Genomic DNA, 22515 nt, shown 5'->3' with positions numbered 1-22515 from the left:
TGCTGTCAAACGATTCAAATATTTCATCGCGATTAATCGCATTAATGTCATAGTTAACTCGCGATTAATCGCACATTTTTATCTATTCTAAATGTCTCTTGATTTCTTTTTGTCCCATTATTTTTTTCTCATTTTAATGCTCTTATCAACATGGAAAAGTGGATCGGCTTGCTTTGTGCAAATGTTTTTTTTTATTGAAAACAACATTGGCATATACTGTAGTGTTCAATTTGACACTAACATTCTCACTTGGAGCAAATAATATCTCACACAATGTAACACTGTCCATCAATAAAAGGGTGAAAGAAATACTGACGAGGTCCTGATATTGACGAGGGGCAGAGAATTCGCATCAGCTGTGTGTGCTTGGCCAACAAGTGGTATTTCAGACTGGACGTGCTGCGAAGCCTGCGATGATAGCTCAGTTCACAACGACAAAACACACAGATCACTTTGGTCTTGTCAATTGAACCATTTGGCCACTTTTTTAAAATTAAACTTTCCATTCAGAATCTTATTGGCATCCATTTCGGCGTCTCGCGCTCATCATTCATCCACTCAAAACGTAATGTTAAAGGCGCACACTGGACGAGAAGCGAAGCGCGTCGCGTTGTATTTAAAATTCGAACACATTATTCTCTATGAGTGTACACCACACCGGCGGCGCCATTCTGCGTTTTTATTGCTGGCCATAAACTGAGAAAGTGCGCTAAGTTGTCCTAGACGCGGCTTCTCGTCCGGCCGGCTCGCAAGCCCAAACAAGTGTGTGCAGCGTGCCTGTTGTTTTGTTTTCGGTCTAGCTAGATCCGGTGGTGTTGTAGTTTTACTACTGTTACTAGTTGTTGCAAAAGCATGTGAAAAAAAACGACAAAGTTTGTTAGGCGTTAATCGCGCGATAAAAAAATTGACGCCGTTAAAATGGGTTTGCGTTAACGCCGTTAATAATGCGTTTAACTGACAGCCCTAGTTATTAATATATATTTTTTAACAACATTGACTTCTTTCTTCAGATCAGACATTAAGCTGATTTTTTTTTTTTGTTTATTTTTTATTTTTTATTATTGGGTAAGTAATCTTTGGACAAACACACAGACATCAAGAATCCACATATGAATCTCAACAATGGTGACATGCTTTGTATGCCGCAATGCATTCTGGGAGGCACCATAGTATAAAACGCTTGGCCCCCAGCATGCATTGCAGCATGAAGCATGTCACCATTGTTGAGATTCATATGTGGATTCTTGATGTCTGTTTGTTCCAAAAAAAAAAGAAAAAAAAAAGATTTTCCAAAAAATTCAGCAATATAAAATATAAAAATCAAAATGTCTGCTCTGTATCAAGAAAGGTATAAGCTATATATTAATAACAAATTACAACTTATGGTCAGGGAAAAGATTAGTGAATCACTCTACTTTATAATAATGAAAACTAAACCACCTGAACACCTTTGTTTTTGGCATTCTTTGTAACAAATTATGTGCTTTGGTAAATACTGTTACAAAGACCAAATCTGTACTTAAAATGCCAAGATTCAAACTGCCCAACTAAAGGAAACACTGATCACCATAATGGTGGCCAAACATTTTAAAACATCAACATCTAAACCTCTGTTCATAGACGTCTGGCAGAAATAAAGTCAGTCTGGTTAGTAATAAGTGAAGCTGGTGATGCTGTTTGTGGAGTTGTTTAATCCTCCTCTGCTGAGATCTTCACAGATTGAATCTCTTCTTTTATCTTCATCTGATTTAATGTGACTGTGACTGGAAGTCAGTGGTAGTTCTTTTGTTTCTCTTTCCTTCTGTGATTCTGCTTGTTAACTGCAGGTGTTCATCACTAATGCTCAATCATCGCTCAATTAATCACTTAATTATCTCATTAACTTTAACTCTGCTTCAGTGTTACTTTAACACTCTATAGAGTGGGACCATATTTGCTCTGAGCAGTGTTGATTTAACAGTGGGGATTTTGCTGTGTACAAAAGAGTGTTGGGACAATGCTAATCTATGCAAATACACAAATATACAGCTTTAAATGTCATTAAGGAATATTCTGAGTTCAGTACAAGTTAACTCTTTCCCCGCCATTGACGGAAATTTCCGTCTTTCCGTATTTTCACTTTTATACGGTAGGGGGCGCTATTACACATCTTCTGAAAGAGTAGAGAATCTCCTCTATCAAAATACAGGTGAAGACTACGCTATCTCATGACCTATTCCTACATATTTTACGAGGTGGCTAATTTATACGAATTCGTATAACCTCACTCGTACGAATTTGTGCGATTTGTCTGACTCCCAGTGATAGGGAGTAGGTCATTCGTAGGAATTCATACGAATACAATATATTTTTATATATATATATATAAGTTAGTGGCATCATAGCAAAAAAAAAAAAAAAAAAGTTTTCTGCCTTTAAATAAAGCAACACACAGCATATCATCAGTGTTTCTCTGCTCATCCTGGACTGAAGCTCAGACTCTACTCTCCAGCACAATGGTGACACGCAAAACTCAACAGAAAACCTTTAAATCCCAACAGAACATTAAACACTAACAGATCTGTGAAGATCTCAGCAGAGGAGGATTAAACAACTCCACAAACAGCATTACCAGCTTCACTACTAACCAGACTGACTTCATTTCTAAACAGTCGTGTTTTATGTACTCATTTGGCAGCAAAAATCTTTCGGATTAAGATTTTAAGTGTTATGAACTCAAAATTGCAAGTTATTTAAATAATTTGCTATGTCTCTGATTAATACTGTATGATTGGTCGTGCCTGAAATTCTGCCTTGACAACACGCTGATTGGTCGATACACAAGGCAGTCATTTTTTTGTTCATCGTGAATTTGCTGATGCGGGCAGCAGGCCATTTGTATTTCATTTTTTTTTAAGGAGCTGTTTTTTTTTTTTTTATATGCTCCTAATAAGAGTCAAGTATAGCTCCATCATTGCTCAAAGGAAAAAAGTGATCATATTGATCCTAGTTTTAATAAAAATGTATACAAAAAATTTAAATCAAGGAAATTTGCTGTAATGAAAACGTACCGAACCGCGACACCAGTGTATCACAATGAACCAAATCGTGAATTTTGTGAACCGTTACACTCCTAAACTTCCTTAAGTGCAATGGAGCAACTGTGTCTAAAGTGCTGGAAAAGAGAGAATTAAAAGTTGAATTAAATTTAAAAAAAAAAATTTAAACGGTGAAATTTAAGGTTAAAAACCGGCAGCTGTGGTTGCCAGTATTTTACCGTAAAAAATATGGTGGCAACCTTTTATGTTTTACGGGACTTAAATTTACGAAAAAAAAAAAAAAAAAAAACACAATGTAAAAATAAAAACTGTGAAAAAGCTGATGTTTTTTTTTACCACACATTTAAATCCTGCTGAGTTTTTTTATTTATTTATTTTTATTTAAGTCCAAAGTAAGGTTCCTACCATATTTTTAAAGGTAAAATACTGGCAACCAAGCTGATTTTTTACATTGTGTTTTTTTTTTGCTCGTAAATTTAAGTCCTGTAAAACATAAAAGGTTGCCACCATGGTTTTTACGGTACAATACTGGCAACCACAGCTGCCGGTATTTTACCATAAATTTCATCGTTTTTTTTTTATTGGCAAACTCGATCCTGGAGGGCCAATGCTCTGCAGAGTTTAGCTCCAACCCAGGGGCCGTATTCACAAAGCATTTTATCTTACCACTAGGAGTACTCCTAAATCGCACTAAAATATTTTAGCTAGGAGTTTTCTCTTAAAAGTTATTCACAACGCCTTTCAGACCTACTTTTACTAAGGAAAAATGACAACTCCTAAACTAAGAGTGAGTCTTCGTTGCTATGGATGACGTCAATTCTCAGGCACGAGCTTCCTCGCAATGATCACGGTGATTGGTTGTTAGATGACAGGGCCATCATGCGGAACATAACACAGACGCACCAAATCATGGAATCACGACATCTAAATATGTCTGTGTCCTACATTACACAAAATAATAATAATAGTAATGTCATCGAATTGCATATACTGTATAATGACATGTTTGTGCAGGCCCCAGTGAAGTGTAATTCTAAAAAGGCAGAGAGAGAGAGAAAAGTCGTGAATTAAATTAAAATAAATCAAGGTAGCCTAATACCCTAATGAAAACCGGCACTTGCCTAATAATGAAAAACGACACTTGCATTAACTGTTGCTTGGTTAATTGACATCCTATTAGCCTAAATAGACAACTTAAAGCAATGAAATGTTGCTCCTATTGAAGTAATGTAATAGTTGAATGACGGTGGATTATGAACTCGCCAAAACGGAAAAGAAAGCCCAACTGGACGCAGGATCAGTTACTGCTGCTGGCCCAGTTGGTGCTGAAAAAAAAAAAAACATAATAAAAGGGAAATTCGGCACTGGGATATCAAGCAAAACTAAGCATGAGACATGGGAGAGGATTTGTTTGCAGATCAATGCAGCATTCCCGCTTGTGTCGCGGACCACGGACGACTGCGAGAGGCGGTGGTATGCGCTACAATCACAGTCGAGGGTTGAGATTGCAGCCTTTAAACGGGCAAGCATGGCAACAGGTAGGCATATAGTATTAAATAAATAATATCATTATTGTTTCATGTAATTCTAAAAACTTCCTGCTTGTCATGAATGTAATGAATTATGAAACAAATGTCATAAACAATATGCTTACATTAAAGTGTGCTTTTAAGCGTTATGTAGGCAATGCTTTTGAGTTGGTGAAACTTTCCATGTATGTGTTAAGGAGGAGGATCAGCACCTAAGCCACTGAGCCACATTGCATCGGTGGTGTATAGTGTCATTGGGTCAGACACCAGCATAATGGGCCTTGAGGGTGCAACTGATCCGTCAATGCAGCTGCTAATGGAAATAGAGGGGTAGGCTATGTTTATGAAATGATTGCAATACTTGTACATTTTTGGTGATATTTAATGAAGAACATAAAATATCATTATGTGCAAACCACCCACACACACAAAAAACTGTTCACAAATTATAAGTGGTTTAACAGGCTATAATTTACAGGCCAAATGGAAACCCAGGTCCTTCAGATGCAAGTCATTTTCCTCTTCCTGCGCGTCTTGCAACTCTTCCTCTTCCAGCACCTCTTCCTGCACCTCTTCCTCTTACTGCACCTCTTCCTCTTCCTGCACCTCTTCCTCTTCCAGCACCTCTTCCTCTTACTGCACCTCTTCCTCTTCCAGCACCTCTTCCTCTTCCAGCACCTCTTCCTCTTACTGCACCTCTTCCAGCTTCCTCTTCCACAATCCCATCACCTGCCTCTCCCCTCAGTCCTGCTGCTGGTGCAAGGCCATCACCCCTGGAAGAAAAGAAGATGAAAATGGAAATGCGTGTGTTAAAAAGGCAGAAAAGGGTCCTTGATGCAAAAGAGAGGCTAATACAATTAAAGTCTGAATATTACACTCTAAAGATTGCAAAAATGCAAAGGGAATAAACACACTTAAATTGAGCAAAAATGTGTCTTTACTCATTTGTGCATATGTGATTATTTACCTAAAGTGTGTATAGACAAAGTGATCCCTGAATGCCAGTCCACATTGTTCCACTTCATCAACAAATTCTCTGTGTTCATCATCATCATCATCATCATCATCATCATTATCATCATCATCATCATCGTCAAACTCATCACCATCTTCTGTCTGTGGTATGTTCCTTTGCCGGCACAGGTTGTGAAGAAGCGCACACACAGTGATCACTTTACTCGTCTTCTCTGGACTAAGGCGGATTTCACTATGTAAAACGTGGAAACGTCGCTTTAGCTGTCCAATCCCCCTTTCCACCACGCTGCGTGTCTTCTTGTGTGCTCTGAAACATACACCAAGGAACAGTAAACATTATTGATTTAACCAACAACACCAAGAGCCACCATTATAATTTTTAATAAGCTTTGACATTGTGGTCATGCTATTGAATTATGGCATCTAAATAATATAGCCAACATGTGCACTTACCTATTGTAATTTAACTGTGGTCCCACTTGTGGACGGAGGTAAGGTGTAAGGAGCCACGACTTACAGGGATAGCCACTGTCCCCCACCAAGTGACATCCAGCTGGCACATGATGTCTCTCAAACAGTTGCCTCAGACCACTTTCCATCAATATCCTCGAGTCATGAGTGGATCCGGGCCACTTTGCAACAACATCGAGAATTGTGAAGTTTGCATCGAACACAATCTGGTGTGGGTTTTCTTTCTATTCACAAACACGTCCTCATCCTGACGTGGTGCAATTAGTTTAATATGTGTCCCGTCTATAGCACCGACCAATCCGGGCACACCGGCAATATCCATAAAGCTGGCTTTGTTTCTTTGGAGTTGGCGAATGTCCAAAGGAAAACTTATGAACTGTCGAATAATATGGGGTCTACAGAGTGCATTGATGGTTTGGTGGATGGATCTGCTTACCGATGGCTGGGATATCGCTAGATCGTCGGCATTACACAATTGCATTTTTCCCGTTGCCAGGTAGCGAAGTGTTGTCAAACATTTCAATTCGGCACTGATTGGGTTGTTGCGATTAGTTGGCGCTGTTATTGCATCCCTCACAAGATCCACAACAATCAGTATTCCCTCACGGTTAAGGCGGTATCTTTGTATTAACTCCGTGTCATTAAGTGTCTCCAATACACTGCGTCGCACGGCCATTTTAAGATCCTTTGTGAATAGGTCTTGGTGAGTTAGGAGTCCTCTCGACTTCTTTTAAGCTGTCCCAGACTTAGGTGCTACTTTTAGGGCTAAAATGCTTCGTGAATTACTCTTAGTGAAAAAAATGAGGAGTCCTAAAGTTGGGAGTGACACGCCTGTAGCAACAATGACATCTGCTTTTCGCATTAAGTAGATCATGTGATGGCAAAACACATCGCCTTTGTCCTTACTGGTTAATAATTACCCCACAAGGACCAATTTGCCAGCTTGGCTGGGTTTCCCCCAACCTCACAGACTCGTGACATTCCAGATACACACACACACACACATACACCAACATCCTTTTGTGTTTAACTTAACATCCTTTAATGTATGTAACTCAGACTTGTATCTGAACTTCCTGTATGCATGTGTGATTAATGTTGTTTTGATCATATAGTTATGATCTTCGAGTGTTTGGATCTGAAATGTATTTTTGAAGAATGTTCTCCCAGTAGAATCGCATCCCGTAACCCGATCTCATTGGCAGGTCATAAAATTTGACCACCAAGCTCATCCAGCCCTATGCATGAGATAACAGGGTCGCAACATTCCAACACACACACACAAACACACTCTGGACTTTGAAACAGAAAGCCCCTACAGAAAAGGACTTTTACCCATAAAGTCACTCTTAAATGTAATAAATATATTTGTGTGTTAAGAGGTGTGTGTAAACCAGGGGTTCTCAAACTTTTTGAGTGTGTGGACCACTATTTGTAATCAAGAATTTTCGCGGACCACCTCATAATACACATAATAAAATATGTCTACACACAGTCCTACCTGAATTAATCTGCACCTCTAAATAGGCTTACTAGCACTAAAACTATAACTGGTCATCACATCACAGGCTTGTTAAAGGAAAGTTTACTGCACACAACGGCTGCCACATATTTAATTTATTTATTTAGGCTACTCAAGCGCCCAGGGCATAATCAGGTTCATTTGAACAACAGGCTTATTTCCATAGCAATGTAGTATGAAATCTATACAGTAATAAGAACACTGGAATATAGTCAACATTTCAAAACCTTTGGCGATTTTAGGGGATTATTATTATTAATCTTCAGAGTTTTACAAGTCCTCAAAAAGTTTGTCCACTTAACAGCACATCTGCAAAACATTTCAGAAACGCGAGATCAAGAAACTAACTGGAAATTAAATAATAACAGGCCTTATTCATTCCATTTATAAACATTTCGTTTCATATAAACTGCCTATGCCTAACTGTGCGTTCACACACCGGACGCGAATAGCGCGTCAAATTCAAAAAGGGATTATGTGAAATTCGCGCCTGCCGCGTCTAGTGATACGCTTGACCACTTTGTATCAATTCGCGCGTCAAGAGCTAAATTGACGCGCGTAAAAACAAAAGTTTGAAGCGAAATTTCGTCCGTTGTGAACGCACCATTAAAGGCTATGCGTGTGATGTGATAATGAGAACATATTTGCCTCTGCCCTTTTCTCTTCAGAGAACCTGTTGCTATCCACCGAACCAATGTTGTGGTTCTAACGGCACTGAACTTGAATGTCACGGCCGAACACCACTAGGCTATTTTAGTAATCACACAATAACTTGACAATTTAATAAAAATGTTATATCAATATAGGCCTACATATTCTTTTTACTTTTCTTTTTTTATGGGAATTTCCTGGTAAAATGAAGGTAAAAAAAATATTATTTTATATTTTATTTAGCCTTTCCACGGACCACCTGCAGTACCCTCACGGACCACTAGTGGTCCGCGGACCACAGTTTGAGAATGGCTGGTGTAAACCATAGGAAAGCATATGTCCTATTTGTAACATTAATAGAACTGCTAATGCCTATACTAATGCATACTAATGTATCTTTGCATTGCTACAACGTCTATATTCAAATTTTGATATCTCTGTAATCCTCTCCAGCTAACGGAGTTGAATTCCGATAGCAGAATGCAGTGATGCGCATTGTTTTATAAAGTTCATATGTCTGGAGAAAATCCTCTCAAGTTAAAGTCAATCATGACTCATTCGAGTGGGCGTTTCTTCACAAACAAAGAAACCTCTTCCCGCCTCAGATCAGAGGATCCGATTCGTCCTCCACGCAAAAGAAGGCGTACACGAGACACTGTTAAAAGTCCGAACCTTCAGTTTAGACGCGCTATCAACTCTCAACTCTCAACTCATCCTCTCTTCGGACCTTCTTCTCCCCGGCGCAGCGCTTCTCCAAAGGAACATCTGGAGGAGGCTCTGGTCTTCTCTATCGAGCGAGCACATGTTCGAGTCGTAGCTGCGTCCCTTGCAACAAAGACTTTAAACCTCTCCCATCCCGGGAGATGAACCTTATTTTCCGGTAACATTACATTCAGTGAGCCTTTCAAGCTTCCCGCGACACCGGAAGACGCAGCAGAAACAGGACACCATCCTCGCTTCCTGCCTCAGCCAGCCTCACCCGAAAGAGCACAGAATCTTGCAAGTAACGTAACTCTCTCTAAAAGCTGTTCCAGGTGTCTCGTGAACTTAGGTTTCTGTATGTAATAATTACTAGCTTTTCCCTTCTCTCTATATCTTTCTTTCTTTCATTTCATTTATTCTGACCACGCGATGTTTTCTGTTTTGTTTGGTTAAATGTTTGTTTGTTTGTTTGCATTTTTACGTACGTTTATATCTGTAGTTTATATCTAGTGTGTGCCATTTTATTAATAAACCCATTTATATTTTTGATTGTCTCTGTGTTTGAAAACCCACCTTATAAAGTCCATGAAACTAAAAGATCTAAGCTACAAGCTCGATATAAACTACATTTAGTAGTTCTTAATTCATAAACTCAGAAAGTTTGATATTCGTGGCCAGAAGATAAAACTTTCTCGGAGTTTGAAAAGGGATACCCCCTTCTTAACTGTAATGATCTTACATTTATTCACTGGACGAATTGAATGGTGATCAGACAGTTACAGAACAAGGTAATCTCGATAATTGATCAAATAAATGTACATGCGACTTATGAATTATGACCATGAGTCATAATTATTAATATTTCCAAAATTCCCTATATTCTTGAGCTAATTCACATTTACCCAGAGTCGTTTACGTTACACGCCCATTATTTTTAGGAGTTGCTCCTAAATTCGCCAGTTAGGAGCTACTTTTAGCCTTAAAATTCTTTGTGAATACGGCCCCAGATAAACTCTCCTGTCTGTAGCTTTCTAGTAATCCTGAAGACATTGATTAGCTGGTTCAGGTGTGTTTGATAGGGTCGGATAGATAGAAACCACTGATACCAGAGATCAGGGGCCGTATTCACAAAGCATTTTATCTTACCACTAGGAGTACTCCTAAATCGCTCTAAAAGATTTTAGCTAGGAGTTTTCTCTTAAAAGTTATTCACAACGCCTTTCAGACCTACTCTTAGTAAAGAAAAATGACAACTCCTAAACTAAGAGTGAGTCTTCGTTGCTATGAATGACGTCATTACTCATGCACAAGCTTGACTGAAGTGACCACCTTGATTGGCTGATGATTGTAACGTGGGAATGATTCCAAACACCTCCCCTACGATGATGAGTGACAGGTGACAGGTCTGAGAATGCGTGCACTACACAAGTAGTGCGAAGGACGGAAGATGATGAATAACTGAATAAATAGCCTAAATGAATAAAGAGTAAGGCAAAACAAATAGCCTAGTAGCCTAATGAAACGTATGGATTGATGCAATATCTTTGCAACTTTATTGAATTAATAAAGGTTTATGCGCATGCTTTAAGTCTTCTTCTCCGTTTTTAATGTATGTCTGTGGCAGAATTACAGCGCCACATACTGGTCTGGCATGTATACTACATCGTTTTGAGTCTGTTTCAGTGGTTTCGTGTGTACGCAGATATTTCTTGAGACGCCGCCGTGTTTACGGAATTTTTTTTTTGAACGGGGGAAAAAAATATCGGATAGGGAAAGCTCTGGCTTCGTGTGGATGTGGCCTTAGCCTTAAAATTCTTTGTGAATACGGCCCCAGACCTTGAATAAAATCAGACTGCTACATGATAATATCTTTATTATAAAGAAGCTGACAACACATTTCATCACATTTTCTTTTGCTGTTCTCACCATAACAAAAAATTACAGCTGCCAGGGAAAACCTAACATTAAAAAGTCAAGACCAAAGTGCCCACACTGACCTCCATAATGGTGACCAAACCAAACTATTACTTTCAACATCTAAACCTCTTTGAAGAGGTTCAGTCCTGTGTCTGCTAGGGAACTCCTAAAACTGTATAAGAATGTATAGCACTTTCTAAGTGATCTTATGAACCACTGACAGCTCCTAAATAACTGGTTTGTAAATAATGCAATTCTTCATTTAGAAATGATACATTGATCTTTCATAAAGTATGAAAATACAATTATTAAACACATTATAGATATGCTTATAATCAAGAAAAAAGCATATATAGCTGTATTTATAAACTGCTTATTAATGTCTATTAATGCTTTATAAATGATGAATTAACTGTTTACTAATGCTTAACTAATGAGCGTGCAGTTATTATGAAGTGTTAACCAAAAATATGTTAGCTGGGTTTCCTGTGGGGTTGAAAGGGTTAAAATGGTGAGATGTTCAAATCTCTTTTCTGTTATGAAATTGGATGTTTTCCTCCAGTTGTACTGCTTCTACAACATTTTGTTCTGTATTGGAGCATTTGAAAACTGGTTTTCAACTGTTAAACAACACAACCCTTTATTGTCTTGTAAAGGATACACAAACAATGTTCAGCATATTCCTGAAATTATGTAAATAGTGTTCGACGAAAGCACAGTGTTAAAAGCCACAGTTTGTGTATGTGAGGGCTGTGTGTTATTCTAGACTGAATGCAAATGAATCTTCCTCGGAGCTGCTGAAAAATAAGGAAAATTAGTTGCTTTGTTGTGTATTTGTTGCTTTTTTGACCCTGTTGAATCAACTTAGCGGAACAAATAAATGGTTAAATAATAATAGTAATAAAAATACTTTTGTATTAGCTTAACATTAGGGTTAACTTGGGTTGACTCTTTTACTCCGCGGTGGATTTGCATATGTGATACAGATACAACATGTAAAGTAGTGAGATGAAACACTTGAGTATTCCAAGGTTCCAAAACATTATCAAAAGGAAATTGACATAATTTACTGAGCCTTTTTTTTTTCATTCCAAACCTGTATGATTTTCAAAATTGGCCTTCAAGTGGTTCATGTTAAAAATCAGATAATTGACCAAAAGAACTTTATGTTGTACTAGTTTGTTTGGGAAACCTGGTTTAAAATGTGTTCAGAATTTGAGAGATTGATTTGTTTATAAAGAAATGTATGTTTCTATAGAACTATTTATGCATTCCATATTTGCATAAACAGACTCTGTGGACTTATTCAAACTATGACAGAATTTTACAATGTAGAAACAATGGATTCATCTATTCACACCGGTCATGAATATTAGACATGCTGAAGTTTGTAATGAAGAGCAGTTTGATGATGATTTTGGTCACTTTGGTCAAACTTGGGCTTTAAACATTGAAGATGAATATGAAGCTGTGGTCGTCTTTGCAAACCCACTTTTTGAGCACAACTTCGAAAATATGCATTATGACAAATATGAAGGTCTAAGATGATATAAAGGTCTAAGGATAGAGAAAAAACATAGTCATTTCATAGTAAATTGTAATTTTTTAATCTCCTTTAAAGCAAATGTACCATGTTTTTAGAAATGTGATCTTTGTATTCATTGTATTCATTAATTCGTCTAAATTTGAATGTTAATTTGAATTTTAGCAGGAAGAGTTGACAAAATCTGTTTTGTTTTTTTCCTCATTGGATGAACAGATAACGGTCATATAATCTTCTGACACATATGTCTGTGTAGTCAGTCTAGTTGGGTGAAGAAACTTATATCAGGTGAGTCTCTCTTTACTTAAATGAGAATTAAATGCTTTAGTGTTTCTATCAATCTACACGTTTTTGCAGTTTTGTCATTAATAGCTGTTTGTGAAACTGTAGAATACAGTATTTATGGGAGAAATTCAGTGAAAGCTAATTTAAAATTTAGTGAAAGTTTTGCTGCTATTAGATTAATGCTCTGCTTTTAACATGGTTGACACAGTATTCTGGTCTCCATTATGGAGAGTTGTGTTGGACTATGAGGCACTTTTTTAAAACGCTGATAACAGACCAACATTGAATCAAAATTGATATTTAAATTTTTTTCATCAGGTTTGCGCCTTGAAATCATTTCAATTATAAAAAAATATTTCAAGATGGACATTAAAATAAAATCACTATACAGTGATGATCACTGTATATCAGATTATATCATTATATACTGTAATCTGATATACAGTGATCATCACCCGACACGACTGACTGAAGTAAAAGTTGAGATGATATAGTGAAGTTATCTGTCCATCATTCTAATGAGGAAATAAGAAACCAGTTTAAAAAAAACTGAAATTTACATTAAAAAAACGGCAGCTTTACCGTAAAAAATATCGTCGCTGTCCGATGAAAACCGCGTATGTCCATTTTGCCGATTTTGAGATTTTTCGACGGATAGAATGTCCAGGTTCATTTCCGTATACAGTATGCTTCACATATCTAAATGACCAATGAAAAGTTGTGAAATCATGTCATCTGATTTTCACGTATATCCATTTGGTGTCAAAGCTGTCAATCACGCCGCGTATCTCCCGCCCTGTGGAGGCATCTCGCCGGTCTAAGCGTCTCTGGAAGCTCAGCATTGGATAGCCGAATAACTCTGTGAGGTAAAGTATCAGCAAACGTTTGTTTTTGACAACTGTTCAAGTTTATTATATATTCGCAATATATTCACAACTGTTATTTACCGGTAAATGGTCTAGACGAAGTAATTGTCACTTTTTATTGTGGAGATGTTCACGCACGGGTCTGTTAACTTAAGCAATACTTTTAAGGTAGTCTAATATTTTCCTGACTAATAAATTACTGACACAGTAAAGGGTAGATTTAAATAAAGAATAACGAATTTTAAATAAAGAAAAACTAAATTTAAATAAAGAAAAAAACGAAATTTAAAAAACGAAAAATGAAATTTAAATAAAGAAAAAACGAAATTTAAATAAAGAAAAATGACATTTAAATAAAGAAAAAACGAAAATTAAATAAAGAAAAACCCGAAATTTAAATAAAGAAAAACTAAATTTAAATAAAGAAAAACTAAATTAAGTTAAATTAAAAACGAGATTAATTTAGATTGATAATGGGTAAAAAGGCTAATAGCCTACATGTTGGGTCCGTGTACTTTTTCGTTCATTCATTATTCTATTTCGGAATGAAAGATGAAATGTAAAAAAAAAGGGTGCAGCTTGTTTTTTTGTTTTAAAGAAAAAAACAGAAATGGCTGTATTTTTTTGTACATAGCATAGCCTACTTTGTTATGATTTTAGTATCATAATGATTAATAAATGCACGCACAATTATCCGTGAACTTGATTTGAAGCCTTTCAACTTGTGTGTGCAAAATGCAGAATTAAATGAATGTGCAGCAATTTGTACAAATAGAGTCTGTAGGTCTACTATACTGTTAAAAGTATGAAAAGTGAACAGCACGAGTAATAGGATGCACAATTTGAGACGGGTCAAACATGATTTTGACCACTTCATTAAGTTTGGTTTTGTAGAAAACCTTTCTTTAAAGTGAATTTCGTTTTGTATAAATTGTATCTTAATTTTAATAAATTTTTCATCAACCAATTGCCTGGAGTGGATTTAATAAATAAGAAGCAAATATATAGCAGACAATATAATCATGGAGGCGCCCGCGCGGTCACTTGCATTGCACGTTAACTGGAGCGCATCTCATCCTAACTTAACGAAACTCAGTGTATGCCTCACACAGACATGAGAAATACATCAAATACACAAAGCTTGAAAAGTCTTTAAACGAAATAATTCAAAACGAAAAGAAAAAGGCTCTCTGATTATGTATGATTATATGATCATATAGCCTAGCCTATTTTGTGAATTGTTCATTCCCGGTTGGCACACATTTTGCTGCCCTTACAAAAGTGCCGCTCTAGGCAATTGCCTAGTTCGCCTATATGGACGCGCCGGCCCAGCAATGAGTGTTGATTCATTGTCCCTTCATAGTTTGCAAGAGACATTTAATAAACTGAGACGTAGGCTATTTAATAAACTGAGCGTAGCCTATTCATCTGTCAATATGAAACGCGACTTGGCCATTCTAATTAATGATCGGAAGAACGCGTATCGACCACCGTTACTGTAAAATATGCACGTATGTCCATTTAAACTCGATTTTGGTCAAATGTGGATTATATCATTACACTGGCAAGAATATGGTTACATTTAAAGATGCCGTACCAAGTATGACAATGCTACGTTAAACTGCTTTTGAAATTACGGTGTTTTTTTCACTTCCTGAAAAGTAACCGTTTTGGACATACGTGAGTTTCATCGGGCAGCGACGATATGCAACATACCTAACATCAGGTGTCTTCAATAATGCTCAATCATCACTCAATCAATCACTTAATTATCTTGTTAAAGGTGCTCTAAGTGATGTCACGCGTTTTTTAGGCCCAAACATTTTTTGTCACATTCAGCAAACATCTCCTCACTATCCGCTAGCTGCCTGTCCCCTGAACACACTGTAAAATAACTAGTCTCTCTAGACACCACAGGCTCCACAAACGGCAACAAAAACAAACTGGGCTCACCCGTACCACGAAACATAACAAACAGTGCTCCAGCCAATCACCGACAAGAAGCATTGGAGGGTGGGGTTTGGGGGGTTAGTGCGCGTACACATGAAGGGGGTGTGGAGGAGAGAGAAGCATGAAGAGGGAAGTTTGAATTATGGCCGACACACGACTAATGAGACGACGTTCCGATGAACAAATTGCAAAGAAGAGGGACAAGGATAAGGAACGCGTGAAGTCCCGAATTTACATCGGAAAAACCTTCGAAAGGTGGCGAGAACTCCGCCGGCAGAAGGGCTTCCAATCCGACATTCAGTTGCTCTGTTTTTGCAGAACAGGTAAATCCATTTTTCTTTCTAAATTGACGTTCATGTTCGCCAAACCAACACAAGGATGTAATTAACAGTTAGCTAGAACTATGCAGTCAGCGTTAGCTTTGGGGAATACAACATATATGTTTCTAGCAGCGATCAATCTCTATTGTAAATGGTCAAGCAAATTCACAGTAGGGCGACAATTTGTGTGAATGATTGTTTTCCCCCACTGTTTGTTATGGATTTGAATGTTCATTTATAGGCTATTGACAACTTTGACAAAATTTGTTTACGCCGCCGCCGTTGTTTATGCTCACTGGGAAACGCGAAGCTAACGTTATCTTGCTATTATTGCGTCCTTGTATGGGAGCTATAGTTATAGTTATAACCTCAGGTGGCGAAACGATTTTAAGATAATGTTTCTCTTTTTCTGCATTCTGTTCTGCAATATATAAAAGCATTTATCTAACTTGGTGACATTACACATTGAATGAAGTATCAGTAAAACTTAACTTTGTTTTTAGTGACTACTTTGACTTTCCTTTATGCCGGAAGGGAGGGGAGGAGGGAGGGGACGGGATGAGGAGGAGGGAGGAGACGGGATGAGGAGGAGGGAGGGTCTAGCTAGCCTCCGTTTTGTTTGACAACAATTCGAATGTCAACACTCCCGGCATCACTTAGAGCACCTTTAACTTTAACACTCTTGAGTCTGGAGCCAAATAAACTCCCAGGAGAGTTCATTTAACACTGGAGTTTTTGCTGTGATTTCTGATTTCACTAATTAGTTCTCTCTCCTGCTGAATTAACAAATCCAGGTGATTGGAACAAAACACTGAGGAGGACTTTTACTTTCTGAACCTGGACTTTCCATCTCTGTTTATAGCTGAGTAATTTGGGCTGTGACCAGGTCAGGACTCTTACTAACTTTTTTTAAGGATAAAGCTTAATGAATAACTCTAGAGCACTTTAGATTCTTAATTTCTAGGAAAACAACAGAGCATTATTTAATTGGACCACTGATTTATCTAAACCCCAGTGAGGGGTAGGTTTAGGGGCAGGGTCAATTAGCCAATAGCCACCTCATAAACTATGAGAAATTGATCAGGTTGTTTCTTCCTTTATTGCATTGTGCTTGACAATAACGGTTTTAAAAGTCTCAATTTGAACTCTGTTCCAAAATCATAAATGCTGTGGAATGTTTTACATGTGTGTTTGAAACAAAGAGAAAACAGCTTTTTTTAAGTCATGCGTCAGTACAATGGCTAATTTGTTTATTCTCTATCTGTAAAGGAAACTCGTCCTCTGAACTGGTTTGTGGATAAACATAAATAAACTGACAATGGCTTCCTTTCATAAAGGTGAGTATTCTTCTTGTGTTTAAAGGTTGGCTCTCATTGCCCCAAAAGCCTTATGAACTGTGAACACATGATGAATATAGTTTTCTCAGACTCAATCCAATACAATTTCAGTTGTTTTTATTGACTTTTTCTTCATATTTCAGGTTTTATAAAAACTCCTCCTGTCATCTCTGTTATTCTGTGTAAGTCTAAACAGTGTTTTTTGCTTTGTGTCTGTATGCTGATGTAATGACCAGTGAATCAGATCTGGTTTATCCTTCATGTCACTTCACACAGTAAATTCCCTGGGGCCGTATTCACAAAGAATTTTAAGGCTAAAAGTAGCTCCTAACTGGCGAATTTAGGAGCAACTCCTAAAAATAATGGGCGTGTCACTCGTAACTTTAGGACTCCTAATTGTTTTGACTACGAGTAATTCACGAAGCATTTTAGCCCTAAAAGTAGCACCTAAGCCTGGGACAGCTTAAAAGAAGTCGAGAGGACTCCTAACTCACTAAGACCTATTCACAAACCGCTTTTTGTGGCATTTCACGTTGCGATGTTTTGAAATGCGTATGCGGCGGCTACGGGAGCTTCCAATCGCGAGGGAACAATTTTGCATTGTAGGCATAACTAGGGATGCAATAACGCCACCAACAACAACCAAAACTAGGCTACTCATTGCATGTAAACTAATTGTAACGTTTCATTGTGAATCAAATTAAAATGTTCGGTAACGCTTTAGATTACAGCCCGGAAAGTACTGCATAATTAAAATGAAAGTACAGTATAACTTTCGGTAATTAAAGTGTACCTATAAAGTACTTATGTGTAAGTATAGGGGAACAATATGTTAAGTCTTGGGAATAAAGTTGTAACAACCAGGAAAGTACTGCGTAATTAAAATGAAATTACAGTGTAACTTTCGGTAATTACAGTGTACCTATAAAGTACTTACGTGTAAGTATAGGGGAATTATATGTAAAGTTTTGTGAATAAAGGGGTAACAACCAGGAAAATAACAAATTATTTAGCCAAATTATTTAGATTATTTAAGTATTTTAGAATCTTACTTTTGGGAGCAATTTAGCGAGTAGGCTACATACACTGCACCTTTTTGTAATAATAGTGTATAAAAATACATAAAGGCTTTTTTTTAATTGCAGGGTACATATCAGTGCATTTATAAAGTAGGCTAATTTGTTATTATTGCAAAGGTGCACTGATTAAGTTTCAAGGAAAGTAAAACTATTGCAACTTTTGATTTTTTTAAATGCTAGGAAAATATACTCTTGTTTCATGTAGTTACAGGGTAAGTGTGAAATTGCGGGCTGTAAATTAAAGTGGTGCTTCTTACCCTCTTGTTTCATGTAGTTACAGGGTAAGTATGACATTGCGGGCTGTAAATTAAAGTGGTGCTTCTTACCCTCTTGTTTCATGTAGTTACAGGGTAAGTATGACATTGCGGGCTGTAAATTAAAGTGGTGTTTCTTACCCTCTTGTTTCATGTAGTTACAGGGTAAGTACAATAAAAACACATGTACACACACAATCTGACATCACTTGGAAAACCTTTATTTGAAAAACAACTTATTTCAAAACAGATTTACAACATATTACACTTCTTATTCTTTATTATTTTTTAAAAATCAACTTTTCATTTCAAATACTAAAAGTCCTGACAGAAAGTAGCATGTTTTGTCCTTTTTTGTCCCTCTTGGTCCTCCTCTTCTTTTTCTATCGTTCCACTGATTAGCCTAATCTTAAGAAGGAGTATTTTTCTATTCTGTATTATGTATTAAAAGAAAATACAGTACACCCAGAAATGTTCTCATAATTTACTCATCTTTTCGCTACCGATCAACTGTCACCAGCGAGTGCATGAGAGTCGGCTTCATAGGGTCGGCTTGAATGGCTTCGCGTTTGGTGAAGCTTTAAGCGTTCATTGCATTCTCACGGGAGTTTGATGTGAAACTCGCGCGAGAACTGGTGTCTGTTCTTCTGCATGGTTTGTTTTTCATTATTATTATTGTTTGTATTTTGTTGTAAGCAATAATGAAAACATAAAAAAAAAAAAAATTCGACATTCGGTTTTTCGGTGCGCTTACGTCACGCTTTAAATTGTCAAGTGTAAACGTACTCAACCCTCTCATGAACGCGCAGGTGACAGTTGGTCGGAAGCGATAGTCTACAGTTTGAAATTTTTTAATATTTGGTATTTTTCTTACAAACGCTTATCGTTTCACTTCAGAAGACATTGATTCATCCATTGGGGTCGTATGGATTACTGTAGTTATTGTTGTATGTGCTGTTGTCAACTTTTAGGAACACATGAGCTTGCATTATATGCATTCTCAGAGATTATTTATTTTTCTAAAAACTTTTGTTTGTGTTAATCTGAAGAAGGAAATTCGTATACATCTCGGATGACATGATGGTAAAAGATGAGTAAATGGTGAGGACATTTCTGTACTGTATTTTCTTTTAACACATAATACAGAATAGCAAGAGACATGTCATGGGATTCCTTCTTAAGATTCATCAGTGGAAAGAAAGAAAAAGAAGAAGAGGAACAAGAGGAGGAGGAAACCAAGCAAGAGAAACAAATTGCTGTAAATCCGTTTTGAAATAAGTTGTTTTTCAAATAAAGTTTTCCAAGTGATATCAGATTGTGTGTGTGTACGTAGCCTATGTTTTTATTGTACTTACCCCGTAACTACATGAAACAAGAGGGTAAGAAGCACCACTTTAATTTACAGCCCGCAATGTCATACTTACCCTGTAAGAAACAAGAGGGTAAGAAGCACCACTTTAATTTACAGCCCGCAATGTCATACTTACCCTGTAACTACATGAAACAAGAGGGTAAGAAGCTCCACTTTAATTTACAGCCCGCAATGTCATACTTACCCTGTAACTACATGAAACAAGAGGGTAAGAAGCTCCACTTTAATTTACAGCCCGCAATGTCATACTTACCCTGTAAGAAACAAGAGGGTAAGAAGCACCACTTTAATTTACAGCCCGCAATGTCATACTTACCCTGTAACTACATGGAATACTTAGTCTAAATAATTTGCCTAAATAATTTGTTATTTTCCTGGTTGTTACCCCTTTATTCCCAAGACTTTACATATTATTCCCCTATACTTACACGTAAGTACTTTATAGGTACACTGTAATTACCGAAAGTTACACTGTAATTTCATTTTAATTACGCAGTACTTTCCGGGCTGTAATCTAAAGCGTTACCAAATGTTCTTCTCTTTGCAAACGTAGGCAGAGGCATATAGTGACAGATTAATTAAATAATGTTGCAAAGATATTGCATCAATCCATACGTTTCATTAGGCTACTAGGCTATTTGTTTTGCCTTACTCTTTATTCATTTAGGCTATTTATTCAGTTATTCATCATCTTCCGTCCTTCGCACTACTTGTGTAGTGCACGCATTCTCAGACCTGTCACCTGTCACTCATCATCGTAGGGGAGGTGTTTGGAATCATTCCCGCGTTACAATCATCAGCCAATCACTTCAGTCAAGCTTGTGCATGAGTAATGATGTCATCCATAGCAACGAAGACTCACTCTTAGTTTAGGAGTTGTCATTTTTCTTTACTAAGAGTAGGTCTGAAAGGCGTTGTGAATAACTTTTAAGAGAAAACTCTTAGCTAAAATCTTTTAGTGCGATTTAGGAGTACTCCTAGTGATAAGATAAAATGCTTTGTGAATACGGGCCCTGGTGTTGAATTACCATCACTCAAGTGTTCATAATGCCTAGTTCACACTACACAACTTTAAACGTCGGCAGATCACTGTGCTGTGTAGACTACATGACTTGCTCTGGAGTCTTGACGTCGTTGTGGTGTTCACACTATGTGACACTACGTAAATGTTCTGCAACAGGGGGTTACACACTACACGAGCTGACAACAACTCTGTCACCCAACGACTCTATCCGGTCCCAAAACCACATTTTGTCACGAAAACATGCGCAAGAAGTGGAATGGGAAATGGCGCGTTCCAATGGTGCATTGTCTATTTGAAAATGGACGGCGGGAAAAAAATTGGCGGTAAAAAAAATAAAAATAAAAAATATATATATATTAGGGGTGTGACGGTTTGTATATAAGCGTAGAAATAAAAGCTATGACTATGATATAGTGATGTGCCATCATTATGAGATTTATTAAACAAATGAAAAACATTTGCAATAATAAACATTAGCAATAATAAACAACGTATCATTACTGATAACTGATCGTGCAGTTTAATTACCCCTTGACTGGCCCCAAACATGTTTGATAAAAGTAACATACAGTGTGTATATATATATATGTATATATATATATATATATATATATATATATATATATGATGTGTATTACATTTTAGCTCAAAAACAATTGTAATAAAAGATAGGATCATAAGATGCACAATATATCGGGAGACATGGTTTTTACCACTTAATGAAATGTTGTTTTGTAAATCGTCAGACATGATTTTTACCACTTCATTACATTTTGCTTTGTAGAAAGCCTTTCTTTAAAGCGAATTTCGTTTTGTACAAATTGTATCTTAATTTTAATAAATGTTTCATCAACCAATTGCATGTATTTAATAAATAAAAAGCAAATATACAATATAATAACCGTGACATTGAGGTGCCGGTGCGCCGCGTTCACTTGCATTGCAGTGTTAAAAGCCTTTCTTTAAAGCAAATTTCGTTTTGTACAAATTGTATCTTAATTTTAATAAATGTTTCATCTAGCAATTGCATGTATTTAATAAATAAAAAGCAAATATAGCAGACAATATAATAACCGTGACATGGAGGCGCCAGCGCCCCGCGTTCAACACGGCTTTGAAATTTGGTCAAAAAACGTTTGTGCGGATGATGACTTTTGTCATTTGACTCACGTCATAACCGTCATCACCAATTCTGAAACCGGCACACCCCTAATATAAATATATATATATATATATATATATATATATATATTATATATATATAAATATATAAATATATATATATATATATATATATATATATATATATATATATTGTTTGCACAATGATCATGTTTGCACAATGATCCCCTGAAAAAAAAAAAAAAGAATATGGGTGAAAGGATGGATAAGCACACGCGGGCAGCAGGGATTGTCTGTCAGAGAGAGTCGGAAGTGAGTAAAACATTATAATGAAAAAGCAGCTCCCTGTTGTGGTTTGGCAACAATGGTTACAAATAAAAAAGGCTTTTGTAATGTCATAACAAGCTGATCATTGGCTGTTGCTCGTCGCGACACGTGACACCACAGGCTATCGAGTCGGCCGACAGCTCCAGATATTTGGCATGCTAGATATTTGTCTGGCGTCGGTGATGTGTCAGCGAGCGTTTTTGATGCGTCGTTAAGTATTTCACACTTAAA

The 22515-nt window shown here is 37.0% G+C and overlaps 2 protein-coding genes across 4 annotated transcripts in view; one reads left to right on the top strand and one right to left on the bottom strand.

The window, feature by feature from the left end:
* The window catches only part of LOC309493885 (uncharacterized protein), a 159179-nt gene that overhangs the window by 59857 nt on the left and 76807 nt on the right, over nt 1-22515 (top strand). Inside the window, exons 2-4 of one of the 3 annotated variants that reach the window (XM_082163166.1) lie at nt 16564-16655; nt 17039-17106; nt 17250-17288. The exons of 1 other annotated variant lie outside the window; for it this stretch is intronic. In XM_082163166.1, the coding sequence (XP_082019292.1) occupies nt 17088-17106; nt 17250-17288 (58 nt within the window). In that variant the 5' untranslated portion in view covers nt 16564-16655; nt 17039-17087. Of the gene's footprint in view, nt 1-15208; nt 15773-16563; nt 16656-17038; nt 17107-17249; nt 17289-22515 lie in introns of those variants that run through there. One more of the 3 variants, XM_082163167.1, reaches the window with a different exon arrangement.
* LOC309493895 (uncharacterized protein) lies at nt 3676-6141 on the bottom strand (the record flags this gene model as incomplete). Its single annotated transcript, XM_082163176.1, has 3 exons — nt 3676-5340; nt 5535-5849; nt 5996-6141. The coding sequence occupies 3 exons, from the start codon at nt 6139-6141 to the stop codon at nt 5079-5081; spliced, it is 723 nt and encodes a 240-aa protein (XP_082019302.1). The 3' UTR covers nt 3676-5078.

This window comes from Leuciscus leuciscus (genome assembly GCF_965113295.1).
Source record: "Leuciscus leuciscus genome assembly, chromosome: 3".
NCBI classification, from domain to species: Eukaryota; Metazoa; Chordata; class Actinopteri; order Cypriniformes; family Leuciscidae; genus Leuciscus; species Leuciscus leuciscus.
Note: the sequence above shows the minus strand (reverse complement) of the source record. Positions and strands in the feature narration are given on the sequence as shown.